This window comes from Thermobia domestica, chromosome 15, assembly GCF_964235325.1.
Source record: "Thermobia domestica chromosome 15, izTheDome1.hap1.1, whole genome shotgun sequence".
Classification (NCBI taxonomy): domain Eukaryota; kingdom Metazoa; phylum Arthropoda; class Insecta; order Zygentoma; family Lepismatidae; genus Thermobia; species Thermobia domestica.
In genome coordinates this window covers 91,799,488-91,820,418 of record NC_137468.1, presented here as the reverse complement: position 1 = coordinate 91,820,418, position 20,931 = coordinate 91,799,488, and the positions used below count along the sequence as shown (strand labels likewise).

The following is a 20,931-nucleotide window of genomic DNA, read 5'->3' as shown; positions in this document are numbered from 1 at the left end:
TTCGAGAGCTTGATAAGACGTCTAGCGCGAGCACGCAGAATGCGTAACTGCTGAAGATTTGCGTCAGTGGGATGACAATTGAAAGTTACAAGAGCACATCGACGAGCCAGAATAGCCTCACGGATTTCCGCAGACCACCATGGAACACGTCGGCAGGACAAGTCGCCACCACATTCTGGAATGGAACCATGAGCAGCATCAAGAACAGTCTTCTCAAAATTCTCTGCAACAGCAGCTACAGGGAGACCATCTCGACAATGAAACTCACTGAGCTCGCTAAATTTATGCCAGTCAGCATGCTTCGGATTAAAGCGGCGGAGAGATAAACTAGCTGCGACAGGGAGACCGTCAATGATCAAAGGAAAATGATCACTGCCACAAAGATCAGGATGCACTTTCCATGTCTGTGAAGGCAAAAGGCCAGCACTGCACATAGAGAGGTCGAGACAGGAATAAGTACCATAAGCAGTGGAAAAATGAGTAAGGCTGCCATCGTTTAGGATGAGCAAGCCACTCTCCTCAAGAAATGCCGTTACCTGACGGTCACGACCGTCAGTACGCACAGAGCCCTACAAGCGATGATAGGCATTAAGGTCTCCTACAAGCAAGACTGGCGGCTCGAGCTGGTGGAAAAGCTGGAGCAGATCGGAGGTGGTAAAGGCTTCTGAATGAGGAACGTACAAGGAACAAACTGTGAGCGGGCGAGGGAAGGATACTCGCACCGCAACTGCTTGCAGGCGGGAGACAAGGTGAATCTCCCGAGAATGAAAAGAATCAGTGACACAGAGTTCCACGCCGCCAGCAGCGTGGTCATCATCGGGCTTATCACACCGATACATAGTGTATCCAGAAAGAAGGAAAGACTGGGTAGGTTTGAAATGCGTTTCCTGCAAACAAATGAGAACCGGAGAGTGGTAAAAGATTAGTTGGGTCAATTCCTCACGGTGACTACTGAAGCCATTCAGGTTCCACTGAAGAAGCGCCATACTGGAAGATGTCAACGTTTAAGGCGAACTTTCCCACGAGGTCCAATAACAGCTCACTCCGAATCCATCAGTTCGTCCTCCACCATGTCAGATTTCAGAGAAACTGCAGGGGGTTTACGAACTGGAGTAGATTTCGGTCTCTTAGGAGAGAAAACCGTCTCATGGAGCCTCCGTATATGCTGGCTAAGCTTGAGCCCAGCGAGATAAGGCGATCGGCGAGAGTTCGCCGAAGACCACCACTAACAGAAACACGTGGGGTTTTAGAAAGTTCGCTTGCGGATGCGACTGGGGTCGTGGGGTTACCACGGTTCTCAGGGACAGTATCCGTCTGGGTGAAAACGTTGGACGTTTGTGTCGCGACAGATTTCTGTGAAGCAGCTGCAACTCGATCGAATGGGACGGAAAGTGAGGGAGGAATGCTGTCAGTGACGCTTAGCGTCAGCAGCTGAAATCTTCTCAACGACCATGAGCTCGCGGATACGTTTCTCGCGTTGAAAGGCTGGACAGTCGCGAGACCAAGCTGAATGTTCACCCTTGCAGTTGACACAGAACGGCTTGGTCGCTGTACAGGGTTCCGCACCATGACTACCCTGGCCACAAATTGCACAAAGAGCAGCACTCGCATTACACGACGTGCTAGTGTGCCCAAAATGTTGACATTTGAAACAGCGCAAGGGACTAGGTATATATGGCCGAACTCTTAAACGATAGAAGCCAGCCTTGACGTAATCCGGAAGTGAGAATCAGTGACTGGGTAGGTACAAGTTCACCTGACTTCTTACTTTTGATGCGAGCGACATCTATAACATGTTGGTCCGCTAACTCAGATTTAATCTCCTCCTCGGTAGCATTGAGGAGATCCCAACACGATATCACCCCGTTAGAAACGTTCAATTGACGATGGGGTTCTACTGACACGTTCACCGGTCCAATAGAGGTCAATTTCATAAGCTTCGCCGTTTGTTTCTCGTCCATTGTTTCCACCAGTAAAGTGCCATTCCGCAATTTCTTAATATCTTTAACCTGACCGGCTTGATAATTAATAACTTTATTAATAACAAAAGGGGATAAGCCCTTAATAGCACTCGGACGGTTTTCCTCAGAAGTGGCACTGTCAACATCTTTATCTTTGATTACAAGATATCAGACAACAGGGGTCACGATACTTGTCTTTTCCACTATCTCCGTTTCACTTTGTTTGGGCTTCTTCCGTGAGGGAGAGCCCGGATCAGATTTTAAAGTTTTTTTTACCCATATAAGTTTGATGTTTAAGAAACATTTACAAAGGAAAAAAGGGTGTGAGGTCACACCAGGGCGTTAATGGGAAGAACTAACGCTACCCCCTGGCAATCCTTCGACACGCCTTCAATCTTAGGATCAGCGTGGGGCCGACGCGGTCAAGGAGAATGGGGGTGCAACAAAACCATTCCCGTCGACAAAACGCGTGGCCCCGGAAAAGGAAGGAGTAGAACTAAACAAGAGAGACCTGGCCAACAAAAAGATAGACCCCCCACCAGCCCAAAAGAAACAAAACAAAACAATAGGTGCGGACTTTTTTGTACTTTTATATTTTTTTTTCGGCTTTTATTTTTAGGATTTTTTTTCTTTTTTTAAATTTTCTCAAAGACTCAACACGCCGGACAACACAAACACTGGACATACACAACAGCAGGCCGGGTGGGTGCACGTCTTCCCCAAATGGAGGAAGACGTCCACTAGACCTTCCACTTCCCGACTCCCACCAACCACCCGCAAGTCCGGTAGCGGTATTCGCGGCTGAGAGGGCATGCAACGATGCGAAGATGAGGAGTGATAAGGGAATGAATGAATGATGAAGCCGCCCTCTCAGCTCCACCCCCTCCCCGACGATGACGGTCCGCTACTTGGAGAGGGTAAAAGAAATGAACAAAATTATTTCATTTTCCTCTCAGTTATTGAACCTGTTTATATGTATATGCTGATTCTTCTGTAAATTCCACACATGAATTATTTGAGTAGATTTTAGAGTTCCACCAAAAGAAAAAGTATCTCCTATATTATTGTCATATTGAAATGCAACCAAGTTTTATTCATAGCTCGATCATTCTTCTTCATTAAGTTAGTGTACTTGGAGACCAATGTGTGGATAGCGTAAGTCATTTAATAAACTAAATTACAACAACAACTACAACTACAACAACAACAACAACTACTACTATAATATTATTATTATTATTATTATTATTATTATTATTATTATTATTATTATTATTATTATTATTATTGAGAGAGCCACTTCTCTTCTGTTTGTAGCTGTTAACGCTTCTATAGGAGATAGCTCAGTTAAAAACACACATGTTTCTTAATAGTATCATCCAACATTAATTTTGTCTTCATTGGTAAACGTTAGTAAGAAATTAACTACAGACTCGTGATTGATCATATTTTTGTTCATTTCTAATCAAGAGGGACGAAAGTTTAACATTGGTGCGAGTAGTCGCGGTCGCGGGTTCGATTCCCGGTGAGGACACTTGGTCGAAAAAGTGTAGAAGTTTTGTTCAGACCACTAAAAGTTGTGTTATTAGAAATATTTCGCTGTTAGAAGTATTTCGAATGAAGCCATAAGGAGTAGATATAAAATATTCTTAATCTGATTGTTTTTCGAAGTTCCTTGCCAATGGAAGCACTTTAGTGCAAACGTTTATATTTGTGTTCAGGACCAGAGAAATGTGTTGAGAATGTGTTTTTGAAATATGAACGTAGGTCAAAAAACCGTAAAAACCGTATATATCATGTGAAATATAAGCGTCGGTAAAACAAGCCACATCTATCATACGGCATAATATGTATAAAGATTTTTTTTATACTTAGCACATCTCTCACGATCGGATTGTTGTGGCCTTTATATATATATATATATATATATATATATATATATATATATATATATACAGGGGCGGATCCAGGATATGATCAAGGGAGGGGCTAAACCATATTTTGCCGTTTTATCCAGTGTAAAGCAGGATTGAAGCCCATTTTATCCAGTGTATATCTGAGCGTCAAGGGGGGGCTATAGCCCCTATAGCCCTCCCCTTGGATCCGCCACTGTATATATATATATATATATATATATATAATATACTTATCACATCTCTCACGATCGGATTGTTGTGGATTTTGATTTGTCTCTTCTGTTGAACAATACATATGCGAATGTTACTGATGTATACGATAAAGAATGCAAAATGCTTCCGTTTTTGAAAAAGATTCTCCTGTCTACTCTCAGTGCGTGAGAAGGCTTTCTAAGTGAAAGAGGAGAGGCTGAGTTATAATATTGTGACTTACATGAATTGTTAGTTCAGCCAGCTCCAAACCATACTAACTTGCTTCATATATACAGGGTGTTAATGAACTATACCGACAAACTGTAAGAGGTGATTCCTTGAATCAAAATAAGAGAAAAAGTTCATATAGACCTGTGGGAAAAGTGCATAGTTTCAGAGTTAGGGCTGTCCAAAACCGCGAAAAAGCCAAAATTCAAGAGGCCCTATTTCGAATTCGAGAGACTGTGGATGGTGGTCCTTATCAGCATAAAGGAAGTCGCGCATACGCATTCCAAAAATGCATATTTCATTAATGTTCAATTGGTGTACAGAATATTCTCTGCAGGGTGAAATTCCCGTACATGCCACCAACCGAATTTTGAGATATGCTCTGACTTTATGATTGGTCCAAAGTAGGCAAATGATAAGCCTTGATAGTAGTGAACACGAAACCATTTGGCGCAATGTCGGAAGTGTTAAGGATCGTCAGGAGCACGGTCTCTCGTACTCGGCAAAACGCATGCTGGAATGTTTTCTTTCACCTTATAAGTGGAGAAACATGGAGCTACCGGTTCTTAACACTTCCAACTCCCCTCCGAAGCATTGGATGTCCATTGTTGTCAAGTCTTACCTCCTGCCGACTTTGGACCATTCTTGATATCAGGATATGTATAAGAAAATTCTATTGGGAGCATATCTGAGAATTACACCCTGTACACTTATTGAGAATTGATGAAATATGCGTATGCGTGGCTTCCTTTACGCTGATAAGAGCCACCATCCACAGTTTCTGGAATTCGAAACAGGGCCTCTTGAAGTTTAGCTTTTTTGCAATTTTTGGACAGTCCTAACTCTGAAACTATGCACTTTTCGCCATAGGTCTATATGAACTTTTTCTCTTATTTTAATGTGAGGAATCACCTCTTACAGTTTGTCGGTATAGTTCATTAACACCCTGTGTATATATAGTATAATACCAATACTAATGAAAAATGTGAATGTATGATGCGAACAAGTAGTCAAATTCTAATGTGCAAATGCACTATTGCACATCTAAAGATTAAAGAATTTAGATAATGAATAGAAATTTGTTTAGAAATCAACTTTAGACTTTAAAAAATGCATACTGTCATCATGACTCGAATTCTGTCTGTGAAATTGTTCTATTTTCTCTTAGGCCGATGATGAGCATTATATCCCACGCGCTGTGTTGTTGGATCTTGAACCTCGAGTTATTCATACCATAATGAATTCACCTTATGCAAAGGTAAGTACAATAGTTTTTGATGATCTTAAATTTCAGTTCAAATATACATGTGGGGTATCAGTATATTGTTATGTTTCTTAATGTAGTTTAAATAACTGCAAAGTAATTATAACGTGTATAAAAATAGATTTAATAACGCATATTTTCTTGTCTTTGCATTTTTCTTTTCTTTTTTTTTTTTAAATGTCGCAAAAAAGAATGCTATACTGTATTCAAAAATTGTATGTAGTGTTTGCAATTTATTATTTCATGTGTTAGAGCAAAACAGGCTGGTTCAAAAAAATTAATTCAGTTGTGTACATTCTGAGTCTGTCTTTATATATATATATATATATCATCATGTATTAATATTTAGCTCACTTCCTGTAGCTCATTGTGTGCTAGGGGTCTGTTGATCCCTGTTCACGCAAGCTTGTGGGGGATAGCATCGTGTATAAGGTTTTCGGGAAGTTTTCCGTTTTGCCCATTTTCATTTCAATTATCTCATAATCATTCATTGATTGATTGATTTTGAGTTTTACGTCCCGTTCAGCAGCGAGGTTATATGAGACGTGGACCTACTGATTAACGTGGAATCCGAACCACATGAGCTCCCGCCGGGAATAATCATTCATGTTTATTAATAATCTGCCTCAATTACGCTAAGGGTATAAATACGGGATGTAAAACTAAAAATTTCATTTCATTTTCTAGAAAAAGTTCTGATAACAGAAATTTTGAATTCTCTTGCATAGCGGAATTGATAATATTTTTGCTGTTGATGCTCAAAGAGCCGGGTTCCATTTTAAAAATTAAGTCCATTGTGAGACATATGGAAAACTATTTAAATGAAGAGGTTGTAAACTCAGATCTAGAAAGTGAAAAATAGTAGCGATGTACTTGCAAATTGGCTGGCCTTTATGGACTTCGCGCGTGGAAGTTAGAAGGATTTTACAGTTAAGAAAATAAACATTCTGGTTCCCTCGTGGATAAATCGTTGGTTTTGTTGCCTTTTAAAGAAAACTGGATTCGATCCCCAGTGTTTGTATGTTCGAATCTCACGTTAAACGATAGGTCCAAGCTTCATATAGCCTAGGTGTTAAAATAATAAACAAAGTGCATTACCAGTTCGTCTCTATATCATCCTCAGTCTTGAGGGTTGTATTTAGTCTGCTGTAAGTACAGCTGTATTTGGACAATCCAGTGGGTAAACTCCACGTGATAAATAAATGAAAATGAAATAAAATTTTAGTTAGAGAAGATGGATAAAATATGTGAGTGAGTGATGATGTAAGAATTTATGATTTTCAAAGTCTACGATGAGAGCCCATTTCTCTCAAATGGTTTTCAAATACGTCGTGTGTTTTAATTCTAACTTACGATCGTTTTGATTATCTTCTTGCCAGCCTTTTCAGAGTTAGTAGGTAGGTAGAAAACTAAATCCTTGTATTGTAAGAATTTGTGTAATGAGAATTGAGTGGAAAATGAGAGAATTTTCTATGAGAAAATGGGATTCACAACCATGATTTTTTTTTATGTAGGGCGTTTTTCTTGTACCAGACACGAATATAACGTTTTTTTATTAATTTTATGTTATGAGTTTTTATACCTACTGAAATTCTTTCTGTTGTGTTTGTTTTCTTTCTTTATTTTCTTTTATTGTATCCTCGGAAAGAAATAACATATAGCTGTGTATCATTCACTTGTACGAATTTAATATGGGACTAGAAGTAAGAGGAATTCCGGAAGTCAGATAAATTTGAACTCTCGTTACAGCTACTGAATGGTTTAAGTCGCCGTAGGAAAGCGAACTCGGCATTATGTAGGCTTATACTCCAGAGTCCCACAAAGGGGTTTACACTATTTAAATGTTAATAATAGAGAACGTATTAAAGATAACTTGATCAAATTGTTATTATTTGGCGCCCTCATGAGTAGTATGTGTAGACATATATATTTTTGTTTTTTCCCCATTTATTTGTTTAGTTTTTCTTTTATTTTCAGTTCAGTTGCCAATAGCTACAAGTAATTGACAATATGGTTGGCAGCCTTTCCTTTGAGTGACGAAAGTGGGTTTTAAAGTGTTTTTTTGGAAATGTGAGAACATGAAAGAATTGCAGAGACGATGGTGGGCAGAATTTGATACTGCGCCACCGTTACGTGCAACAATTATGAAATTAACGCGACAAGTTTAAGAAGGAAGGAACTGTGTGGACCTGAAGAAGGGACGGTGTGCCAGGAAAAAATCAGTAGTGAACGAAAGAAGGGTGGAAAGTAGTGTTATAAATTTCACAAGATTCCCTCAGAAGTACATATGGTGTAATCGTTTGGGGTTCGGATTCTGTTCGGTGCGCTATTTTTGTATATGGATTAGGTTCTGTCTCTAGCCCGGGCAATATTTTTGTAATGATAATAAGTGTTTCGAACATATTTATCGAATAGCTAGCTCGAAATCAATAATTCGATTCCCGTTCCTAGTGAACGTAAATCCTATTATCCGTGTTCAATTCCAATTTCGTCTCATAAGCTGTTCGGAATTTTATTCTATATTACCACATTGGGATTCGAACCAAGACCATGAATTACTCAGTGACCAGGTCCTTCAATGACACCAACATACTAAGAATCACCATGTGAATAACTGTATGAAATACCGGTATGATTTTCATTCAGTTATTCACATTAAAGCACAAACATCATGAATTTGACATACAGACAATTTATAACTAATCATGCAATAAGAGGAACACTTTCATTAAGCAAATTCAATTTAGTTTAACATGTATATTTTTCGGGCTGTCTTAGTGACATTTGTTTTACTGCCCTCTTTACTGTTCACAAATACTTACATATGTTTTACATTTCGCAATATTATAGAGTAGACATTTTAATATTAATTTTCACTTCAAACCTGTATTTATGAGTAGCAGTCCTTTAGCCCATAGTAAAGAATAAACCGACGCAACACGCACACGGACGCGGAATTCGCAGTGTTAATTGTCAATTCACATATTTAATAAACATTAGTGGTCACTATAAAATTATAAACAAGTTCAGTATTAATTCAACTTCATCTGATGCTTTCCTCTCCACTAATTTTACATAAATTTTGCATTATGTTGCAATGTTCCTTCCTCCGGTTTGTGTGCCATCTTTCAGAATGAATGCATGACTTGTTTGATTGTATTCTTCCGCTACTGCTAAATTGCTACATCATACATCATACACGTGATATAACTAATTTAGGCATAATCGTGGGACGTAAAACTCAAAGATTTCATTTCATTTTTAATTTACTAATTATATGTTTTTTCTCGAACTTGATGAATCAATATTGAAGAAGTAAATAATTACTTTTAATGTTTTTATAGTTATATTACGATGATTGAAGATTCATAAGAACTACTTTTTCACAAGAACATTCTAGTCCTCCGCAAGTTTACTCACGGTTTCTGGACGCATACCATTACTAAATTAGGATGTGATTTTGCACCGGAAGATCTACTCACACTAGTACAAATTCACACAAGTTCAACCACAGATTACACGAAACAGAATATCTTGTAGTTCACCAAAAGATGTCCTCATTCCTTACTGGATTGAGATTTAAAACCTTTATTGGTATATAACAGGCTTGCACACTTACAATGGCAACCCTCGTGTGAATCATGTGCTACTTGTTGGCCCCGGCGGCTGACATATTCTGTTGGCCACGAATTCTCAATTCTCCCAACTACAACTACTACAATTGCCCAGTGTTTTCCCCACAATAAAAGCACACCATTATCTTAAATAAAGCACATATCTCTGTAGTAGCTACACCGTACGTTATACCATCAAGATCATAATATAGAATTAGGGTATATGTTATGTAACAATATTTATGAGAACCAAGACAGTAATCATCAGCATTTTTATTTTTATTTATTTATTTATTTATTTATTTTTTATCTCGCCTTGGGATGACTGAGATTTGTAATTTGTTGATAGAGAACTACGGACAAATTAATTTAAAGTCAACACTGGTGGTTTCAGTATTCGTGAACAAGGGATACGATAAGCTGCAAAACAGCGCCCCCTACAGCTAACCTGAAATATTTTTCGGGGGATATACTCCGAAACAAGCGCGACGAAATCTTCTCGTAAAGACATGAATATCAGTAAACACTTGCGGTCCATGAACTATGCCAAGTACCCAGATTGGGTGGATTTATGCAAGTCGTGTGCACATACAGACCTACAGAGCGGTCGTAATGGAATGACCTACTATGTCGCGACGTGATGAAAGATCAGGAAAGAAATTATCAATAGTAAATATTGCTACCAGGAAGTGATGTAATGAATTTACATTTCGATTTATGTAATTTTATTCCAAATTTTTGTGTATATCCAGTTCGTACTGTAATAGCAATGGAATTGAAGTATATGAATACATACAACGACAACCGTGAAGCCGGATTCAACAGCAGCCACTACTTTATTTAAAAGAAACACCTACTTACAAAGAATTTACTAATTTTTCACTTATCAATGCTGTAGATTCAAGAAATCCGAATTTATAATTCACTTGTTACAATAGCATTAACCTCCGTTCCCACGGTAATTTTCGAAACGGCACGATAAGGACATACACTACCTCACAATGTAACTTTGAATAAGTGACCGCTTCTCGACTTCTTCGCTGATAAAATTGGCAACTACTGAAAGATGAAAGCAAACACTCAAGAGTGACTCAACAATGCCAAAACCACGGGATCTTGTTACAGAGGCGACGGCGCGACACCGTGATATCATAAATCATGAAAGTGATCTCAGATCTCTTTCTGTTGTTTTTCAAATTATTTTTCCTAGGCCAAGAATCTAAACTTTATAGAATTATATTGTCAGTCCACTATACTTTCGGCTCCCTTTTGTATTCCGTGATAGGAAGCATGTGGATTTCACTATTGTTTTTGCTTGCACAGACATTACTGTGAAGCTGGCATGGCCCATTCTTATGGTACGTTGTCATGATACATGAATCTTGTAGCTGTCATTAAAAAAAAAAAAAAAAAAAAAAAAAAAAAAAAAAATGCAACCTTACTATATTTCTTTATGTAAACATAATCTTGAAAGGTACAGACAACATTATTTTCCACCTTGCAAGGAGTTGAACCATGTGCAACTTTCTGGGTCGTCTTGCTTGCTACCTGCTAATAGCCCTCCTGCTGACATAAAGGAAAAACCAGTTTCGCCGCTTCCGAAACAACGGATTCTTTTGGACAGGGAGGGGAAGTGCGCCAAAATACACGTTTTTAATGAGGAGGTTCACTATTTGTCCACTAGAGTGCAGTGCTGCATGGGTGGAGATGCCTTTCTTGCTCTCAGGAAGTTGTAGCTGTAAATAGTAAATAGAAAGATCGAGTTGCTTTTTTCTTTTCTTTCTTTTTAATGACATCTACGAGATTCATGTAACGTGACAAGGTGGCTTTACTTTAAGGGGCATATCCACGCTACATGAATCTTGTAGCTGTCATAAAAATATCTTGAAATCCTACCATATTTCTCCATATAAACATAGTCTTGAAAGGGACATACAACATTTTTTCCATCTTGCAAGGAGTTGAACCATGTGCCACTTTCTGGGTCGTCTTGCTTGCTACCAGCTAATAGCCCTCCCGCTGACAGGAAAACCAGTTTCGCCGCTTCCGAAACGACGGATTTTTTTGGACAGGGACGGGGGGGGAAGTGCACCAAAATACATGTTTTCAATGATGAGGTTCACTATTTGTCCATTAGAGTGCAGTACTGCATGGGGACTGCTTTCTTGCTTTCAAGAAGTTGTAACATGTAAACAGTAAAAAGAAAGATCGGGTTGCAAGGTTTGTTTTACGACAGCTACAAAATTCATGTTGCGTGACAATGTACCTTTATAGGGGACGTGAGTCGCAACAAAATTTTAGTGAAATGCTCAAAGAGCTTGATGTATGCAAATTGTCGCAGTGACTGTTCACATGAATATTAGTTGTCGCACACGTTTTCCTCAAACTTTTCTCTTCCTCCTGACCTCTCTTTATTAAAATTTTCATTTGACCCCCTTTAGATTTGGCCCCTATCTGGGCGGCAATCGCCGCCTAGCCACCTGGGCCTGTCCGGGCCTGATCATGTATACGGAAATCAAGTTTTCACTGCATTTTAAAGCAAGCAAAGTGGAAACCCTACATTCGCATGTTGCTTCACCCAATCAATGAAGACGATCCGGATAGGCGCCTCTAATTCTGTGAATGGATTTGCGATAATAAACATTTGACTGATTTCGTTTTTTGATCTAATGAGGCCGCTTTTAAATGGAATGAAACCATCAATCATCACAACTGTGTATACTGGGCAAGATACAGAACGAGTTATTAATCTTCGTGGGTTATTAGTGTAGTATGGTATGTGGGTCAGAGGACTTGTCACCTTGTTCTTTTTTTTAAACAAACAATGACAGGTGTAAAGTATCTTAATATGTTGCAGGAAAAAATTGTGCCAGCTGCTCATCAGCTGTACTCAGATGAAGATTGTGTTTTTTTTCACAAGATGGCGCACCGCTACATTACCATCGAGACGTGTGGCATTTCTCCATGAAACATTTGTTTATGTGGATAGGCCGACAAGGAAGTGTCGAGGATCTCATGATCTAATGCCGTTAGATTTCTTTCTATGGGGAACTCTGAAGAACATTGTCTACACCACAAAACCATGTACGCTAGATGCTATGAGAGAGGCGATTGAAACTGCCTGTGAATCCATTCCAATGGAAACCATATCACATGTTTGTCGGTTTATTCCACAGCGTTCCTGACGATTTATTGCTGCTAATGGAGGACATTTTGAACAGATTCCACATTAGAACGTCATCAGTAATGTGTTGAAAGTCTTCGTGACTCCATATTTTCTTTATTTTGGTTCTAGTCATTAAAGTTAGAACAGTGTAAACCCTTTGTGGGACATCGTGTAGTTGTGATTTACCATTCAGCAATGCAGAACCTAATTTAAATACTAACACTCGTGTCTGTTATTAAAACTTAATATTTCGTTACTTAATATGAATTACTATTATTATTATTATTGTTTCAGTTGTATAATCCAGAAAATGTGTACGTGTCCAAACAAGGCGGAGGTGCAGGAAATAATTGGGCGTCTGGTTACAGTCAAGGAGAACGTTTGTATGAAGATATATTTGATATCATTGATAGAGAAGCTGATGGAAGTGACAGTTTAGAGGTAGGCTTTAGGAAATAATTTTATTTTATTATTTATTTATTTTATTTATTTATTTATTTATTTATTGTAGAAAGTTAAGGCTTTCACGTCTCCTGTTCTTAATATTTTCAGTGTTTCAAATGTTAAGAACTTTATTATTTGGTTTCGTAGCACATGATCCTTATTATTGATTGAAATAGTCAACATTGTGGAAATTATTATATTTGTTGAGAAATATTCTTTCTTAGCCTGTGGTTGCGGATTCGACCTGCTAGGAACATGTGTGTTTTGAATCCGTGTTAAACTCTAGACGCATGTCTCATGTGATCAAGAGAAAGACTAGATTTCACTCAAGCAAGCAGTCGTAGTTGGGGACATTGTTGTCTAGTAGTTAGTGTTGGACTCAGATCAACGTAGTCCCAGGTTGGATTCCTGGTCTGTGCTTCCAAATTTTCGGCGTCATGAGGCAAACTGTGGAGTCATGTGAATAAAAGATGTGACGGCCACTAAGTCTAGAAAGCTTGTAATAAACCTGTTAGAAACAGGGTGACGCAGCGCGATGATCATGTATTCGTCGCTAGGCTAGACGCAGTTCAGCCGGTCGCTAACAGATGGCGTTGGAGCGGCCCAGGCCCGCAAAATGGGCTGCTACGCCAAGTAGTTTAAGTAGTTAAGAAATTCGATTGTAGACCTCGTGACGTCATAGTTGAGTGGAAGAAACTTCATACAGAGAAAGGTTTCGTTAAAGTGTATTAAATAGCTGCGACCTTTAAGATAAATTTGGAAAGCCCTTGTTTTTCAATACTGTATGAAAATCAACAGAAAAATAAGGAGATCGTTAATAGAACGGAAATGACAAAAGCTCTTGAGGTAACAAGGGAACAAGAAAGGAGAGAATATAAACAGAGATCATAAAAGAAGAATTACTAGTGAAAACCTATAATAACATCATTGGCGACTCTTGAGACAAATCACATCACTAAAAATTGAAATTTTATCGTCAGAAGCTAAGGAAATTATTGCACATTTCATCCCCACAAACCGTACACAATAATCTATTAGTTGAAAACGTAAGTGATGTTGTATGTTATCAAATTTCATGTATTGCTACTGTCAGAAATTTCAATACAAATTATTTGATTAACTTTTTTAGTTTAACGCCCCACAATTATGCACCAAGGCTGAGAGAGTTAGTGATAATGAGATGAATATGATAAGGTAGAATGAAGGAAGTGGGAGAAGCCTAAGAAAATCCACACGTAGGTGTTTGTCCGCTACAAAGCCCACTTGGCGAAAGCTGAGATCGAACCAAGTTTCCCACCCGCCAAAGGAGAGCGTTCTACCACTGAGTGACCGTGGCCCCACATTGAACTTAATGTTCTTTATAACCTCATGTAAAAATACTGTCATGGTCGAAATCTCTTTTCTGTTTTTGAAAATTATTTTCTGAATAACTCTAGAGGCCACAACTTTTTTCTTTATTTATTTCTAAATCTTCTGGATTAATATGTATTAACTAAAACAAGTAGCATAGTATGCTGACATGATAAAATGAACCGTCAGCAATGGAAAAGAATGTTTGACCGAAAGTATACAACGTATATATCTAATTTGTAAATGCATTTCTCTCAGACTACATATTGTAATATATGCCGTTGTGTTGCAGGGTTTTGTATTGTGCCATTCAATTGCTGGTGGTACGGGATCTGGTATGGGTTCGTATATTTTGGAAAAGCTCACTGACCGGTTCCCTAAAAAGCTTATTGAAACATACAGTGTGTTTCCAAATCAGGATGAAATCAGGTAAGTCGCTTTAATTAAGTTCAAATAATTAAATACTAGCTCCAATTTTTTAGAAACTTAACGGTATTGAGTACTTTTGCTAGCTTTAATTTTTTACTCCTTGATTTACGTGGGGTGTTCTCCTTGTTTCTTAAAAATGAACAAGGATTTTTAATGATTTCTTCTTCAAATCAGTTTATGTTCCTACAGGATTCCTACTGGTTAGGGAAGTCAGGGAAAATTGTGCAGGTCAGGGAAATTCAGAGAAAAAGACTCAAAATCAGGGAAATTTTATAAGATATATTTTTTCTAACATTATGCACAAATTTCAGCTTAACCAACCATTATAATACCTATTTATGAGAAGTAAGTGGCATGTACATTTGAGCAATTGATTACTATTTGTCTCTATAGAATAAATATTCTCATATATAAAAATTCACCGTTATTTGTTCCTTATTTATATGTCAACGTCATCCGACACCTGTCATGAAAGTCAGGGAATTTCCTGCCAAGGGTCAGGGAGAAGTCAGGTAAATAGATTTCTCCAGATCAGTAGGAACCCTGTATTAGCTTTTTCAACATGAATTTTTATTATGCGCTATATGAATTACACTTAAATGAAAGTTAAAGTTTAGATATTAAAATAATATATATCAAATAATTTAATTTTAACGAAGCAAGAAGGATTTAAATAGATTTGAAAAAGAAATCCATAAGATCAAATTATTAAATTCCTGCTCATGTCAAAAGAGTGTAAAAGAATGGATTAAAGAAAGAAAAATGGTTCATTTACTGAACCTCAAATAGTAAATTCAACCATATGTTGTATTTTGACATTCAGTTTAGTCCTTTCATAAAATCTACTAAAAATCCATGGTATTTTTGGAAAGTTGAAAATGTTTAAATATACATTTTTTCTTAACAAAAAATATTGATTTATACTATTTAAACGGTGGCTCCGGTTATATTCTTAGGCAGCAGCTTAAAAGCCGTAGTGGGTGGTATAGACCTATTAGCCTTCTTCTCCCACTACATGGTAGTGAAACAGACATTTCCTCCGAAATTCGGTGTTGCCAACAAAATTCAAACTGAACGACAGATCTCGACAAGAATAGGGAAGGGGCGGTTAGTAAAAGCTGATCTCCGTCACATGAGTATGGAATGAAATGTCTTAAATGTTTCGGCAAAGAAAAAAGTAGTCTGGAAACTCCGAATGCTTAGTGTTGCTTTGTTATTTGACACTTTCAACCTGCTTTCAATAGAATATTTTTTCCGTTGACACAAAACGACCCATATATGAAGGGAAGTTGGTCAATGTTTGTTCATTTTCTGCTTCTCTGTATAGAAAGAAAGAAAAAATCAAAATGTGTAAGTCATTAATAACAGTGTAACGGGGACCAAAACTATGGCAACGTCGTTGGACATACATTAAGTTACAATGTCACTAGTAAGGGTTCGACAATTCCGATTACTACCCCCTAAGGCCATCTTGATTTTGCGGCCACTATAGTATATCTTCACATATCTATAGATACTTGTTGGTTTTTGTTTATTTACTTACTCCTTACTAATAAGATGTGAATTCACATTGCAAGAAATAATATTTAAAAAACTGTAATCAGCAGAAATACTAACTTAAGATAACATAATAGAAATATAAATGATAACTAATCTTCTTTGTTCTTTGTTTCCAGTGATGTTGTAGTACAACCTTACAATTCCTTGCTGACGTTGAAACGTCTGACACAGAGTGCAGATTGTGTTGTAGTTTTAGATAATACAGCTTTGAATCGTATAGCTACTGATCGTCTTCATATTCAGAATCCATCATTTGCGCAAATCAATACTTTAGTGTCTACAATTATGTCAGTTAGCACAACCACCTTAAGGTAAGTCTCTGTTTTTCTCGATATATATATATATATATATATATATATATATATATATATATATATATTTCCGTTATGGCGACACCCTATTAGTACATAAGTTTTACATGACATTTATTCATAGTTTTTATTTATGTATTTTCATGTCACACTTCGACATAGGACATTTTTCATCGCTACATCATGTGAAACCTACTTTTAGACATTCCTCATGATACAGTTTCACTTTCACGTTCTTATGACGTTTAGAACGGAGACATAATACCACACTTGCATGTTACTAACATAAAATTGTAGAAACCAATATCTCTATCACGCAATTCATACGCTGAACAAAAAGAAGGATTTATAATAATGTTATCACAAGATTCGTTTAATATTCTTAATTTACAGCAAAAGTTTCACTACAATCTTGATGCTGCCATGGGACACCCAAGTTGAAAAGCTCTGTTCTAAAGGGTAGTGAGCATTATTCAACCAAAAAGCTACTGGATCGATTTTAATGAAATCTCTATTAATGCCTTTATGTGGCTCTTTCGGTGATCATAGGCTATATCGCCACGCTTAGCTTCGAACGAGCTGACCCAGTATTGTAAAAGATGTAATAAAATGCGTGAAGAATTCATTTCTACGTAAACCTCCTTATTTCAAGCATCCTACTTCCAAAGTGCTATTTGCTTGCACTGGTTAGAGAAGAGAATCAGAATGGACGGTTGAAAAGAGCGTGAACTAATGCTTCAAAATTTAACGTAAACTTACTCGAAAGAAATTGCCCGCTTCTAGCTAAAAAGGTTGCATCCGGTGATAGTTTCGATCACCGAAAATGAGATGTGGTAGCAAGCAGAAACTTGAGATCATGCAGTTCCAAGTAATTACTTAATGACGTAATATGATTTTCGAATGTAGTCCTTTGTTATAGAATACATAATTTTGTTTAATTCTGATTGCTTAACTGTTTTCTTGAAATGGGATGGTTCTTATAATTTTCTGGAGTGAAAGAACGATTTGAGTAAGTGGAATTGTTGGATTTGAATTTAACATCCCTTTCAGCACCGAGGATATATGAGACGCGGGCGTAGAGTTTAACGTGGGATCCGAAACATATGTAGACTGACTATAAAATCCGTGCTAAGTATCAAAACGAAAATATTGAATAAACAGCCCAGATGTTATTTCAGAACTGATTGGACATAATAGGCACGCTCATTCTTGTGAGGATTATTTGAACTATTTCCACAGTGAATACTAAATAGTCAGTTTTTCACTGAGCAATGTTAGGCACGTAGGCCACGGTTTTACATTAAACCGAACTTTTCCATTTTTGGCACTTAACACGGATTTTATATTCAGTCTAAATATGAGCTCTCACTTGAAGTCGAATCCAGGTCTTCCGCGACAATCGAAGCTCGGTTTAACTAGGTGGAGACTTCGGTAAAGGTTATATATGACAAATGAAGAAAGTAACCGAATTTATATCACAAAGTTTCTCTATAGGTTCGAATTCAATTATATAAAGACTGAAAAATTCCACAAGTGGACCGAAAACTGAACCCAGGTTTACGGCTTATGATACTAATGCATTAACCATTATGCTTCTTATTCCGCTTTTTGAACACTTACGTGTTCTTTCATTCTTGAAGATGCTGCTCAGCCACTCCAACCACCTGTTGTGCTTAGACAACACAAAGTCTACATTACAGAATGTCTCACTGTTCAGTCGTGCAATTTATCACTCGTTGTCATCATTTGGCAAACGTTATTTAGGGTCAACAGTAGAAAACTCATTTACAGAGGAGTAACTTCTGAAGTATGAGAAAGTGATTTGACCACGTTTAGACTTTGGGAACTTTAGTAAATGTTTTAACTCACATCTAAGATTTTTCTGAGCCAGTCTAGAGGGTATTGTATGGTTTAAATAGTTTCCATTAGTCCCATCCAGAGTTTTCAGAGAACTGGAGAATAAGACATTTCGGGGCATTCTGATTTTGTAGGAGGGAAAGAAGTTAAAAATTAATTATGTCAGGAAGAAAAAGATGTGTAATAAAATTAAAAGACTTGAGTTAAAAAAGATACACACTTCGATGATAATCAGAAACAGTTCCTTGTCAGTGGGGGACTGTAATGAAATTGTAAGACTTGAGGTTGAATTTTTTTTTTTTCACATATAAAATATATCAAAGAGTTGTATTCTTACTCAAATAACCAAACTCAAGTCTTATAATTTTATTCCAGTAGACATTTGTGAAATCAGGGATACGTGAGAAAATTAGCATTTGCAGCATATGTAGAATTGCATGTTTAAAGCACGCAAAGTGCGATGTTATATAAAACTTCTAAATCAATTCGGATTCTTTTAAGATCCTAAATAATTAGCTTAGTACTTTCAAGGTTAAAAACTACCGTTTGTGAGGACTTAATTCTGGCTTTCAAAATCTGTTTCAATCTAAGCTTCGAACTCGTCACATCGGGATCTCATTCAGAGTGCAAACAAAAGCAGTTTTCAATTTTTCCCTATTTCTTTGCGTTTGTAATTCTACTTTTTTCAAATGGAGCAAGTAACCTTCAACTATGTAAATAAAATTTGGTTGTTACTAAGTTATTGGAACATTTATAACTTCTCTCTTTTTTTTTTTTTTTATCATTTCCAGTTTGAATAGCAAAAATTTAAATATACAGAAGTCGAAAGCCATAGAGATTCCACTCCCTAACATTTTCCCCGACTTTTTTAATCGTTCTACATTAATGTAAAATGTAAAACAAACAGAAACTGCTCCTGCTTGCATCATTCTGTTTTACCCAAATTTTTCATAGTCTATGCTTAAGTTCGCTCTTGGACATGTGTTATACGCTTTCTTTTCATTTGATATAAAATGAAGAAAAAAATTAAATAGAAAGTAGTACTGAAATCAGTTTGTCTTCAAAATCAGCAACCTCAGAAATCTCTCAATACCAGTTTTTCTTGAAATCGAGTTTATTTTTTTAATCCATAATATTGGATCCGTATATTATTAAAAAAATGTATGAAATAAAACAAGGTTGGCAGTATTCCATTAGTCACAGATAGTACATCTTTAAAATTATCGACTACGCCTTGTTTTGTAACAGCGATAGTTTGGTCTCGTCTTCTTGCTCTGTGTGAGAAGTTTACTGAGATTCCGATCAGCTTACTCGGACAGCATGGAGTGTTCAGTTGTAAATTATTGCTATACAATCTGGACGCTACAAGGCTGTTGTAAGATGTATAAGCGACAAATTCATGAAATGCAAGTTGACATGTTACAAGACAACTCATCAAAATGGAACTGCTCTCAAGAAAATCAAATATAGAAAATGTTAGGCTTTTTTTTTTTTTTTTTAAACTAAATGATATGATTAACCTTATAGTGCCAATGTGTTATCCCAGCAAGATCACTTTGATTCTTTGAAGTCCGCTATTGCTCTCATTCCCTGTCGCTCCAAGTACGACGAACAGTGAATACACTAAACCTAGATATTTATTAGGCGATAACTAACATTAAATTAGACGTAAATCATGATATGGGGCCAAGAAACAACCGAAAGGTCAAAATTTGCTGTTTATCAGCATTCAAATGATCACTTCAAAGTAGTTTGGCAGTTTCATAATAATACAGCGTTGGCTATTGATAGTTGGAAACCAGTGATAAAATATACATCTAAACCAGTGGTTCTCAACCTTTTTTTAACGGACGACACACTTCACTGAAAGTCCAGGACATCGCGACACACTTGTTTTGAAATTTTTATTATAATAGCGAAACCAATTAGTTTTTATAATGACTATGTAGAACTGAGCATTATTGCTACAGCTGGAGGTGTTGACTGGTACAGTCTGTCACGATTTTAACTAATTATTATAAAATTCTTCATGATTTTTAAATTCTAAAATTTTGCGACACACGTTAGGGGATTGCGAGACATACCAGTGTCTGGCGACACATGGGTTAAGAACCACTGCTCTAAACAATTGAAACTGTCGCAAAATATTACGAAATTTGAGAGAGATACAATTTTCATTGTCTGTTAAGCTTCGTTGTTCATTAACACGATATCTGCCGTAATGTATTATAAAATGATTAAAAGAAAAACTGATCAGTCCTTTAATGTGTATTCTTTCCAGATATCCCTCATATATGAATAACGACTTGATAGGGTTAATAGCACCTTTAATTCCTACTCCAAGACTCCATTTTCTGATGACTGGGTACACTCCGCTTGCTACAGATCAAGAGGTAAGAAATACGTCATATTTTATGCTGGAGTGATTAACAATGTATAAAATATGTGTACATGTATAGTATTAATCCCTGTGGATGTAATAGAAATGTATGTAATGGTAATTAGTGATGTAATTTTGCCAAAATAGTAATAATACGTGAAGATCTATTCATCTAACACTAGAAATGCCAAATGTTTATTCCTACTGAAGTTTGATGTATTATGGACACTGTATTCATCAATCATTTTCACTCAAATTT

At 36.9% G+C, this 20,931-nt stretch overlaps 1 protein-coding gene across 1 annotated transcript in view; it reads left to right on the top strand.

The window, feature by feature from the left end:
• Positions 1–20,931, top strand: part of LOC145671148 (tubulin gamma-1 chain) — a 90,889-nt gene that overhangs the window by 30,383 nt on the left and 39,575 nt on the right. The window contains exons 3-7 of the mRNA XM_081739971.1: positions 5,466–5,555; positions 12,636–12,782; positions 14,428–14,564; positions 16,241–16,435; positions 20,574–20,685. Coding sequence (XP_081596097.1) covers positions 5,466–5,555; positions 12,636–12,782; positions 14,428–14,564; positions 16,241–16,435; positions 20,574–20,685 — 681 coding nt within the window. The remainder of the gene's footprint in view (positions 1–5,465; positions 5,556–12,635; positions 12,783–14,427; positions 14,565–16,240; positions 16,436–20,573; positions 20,686–20,931) is intronic.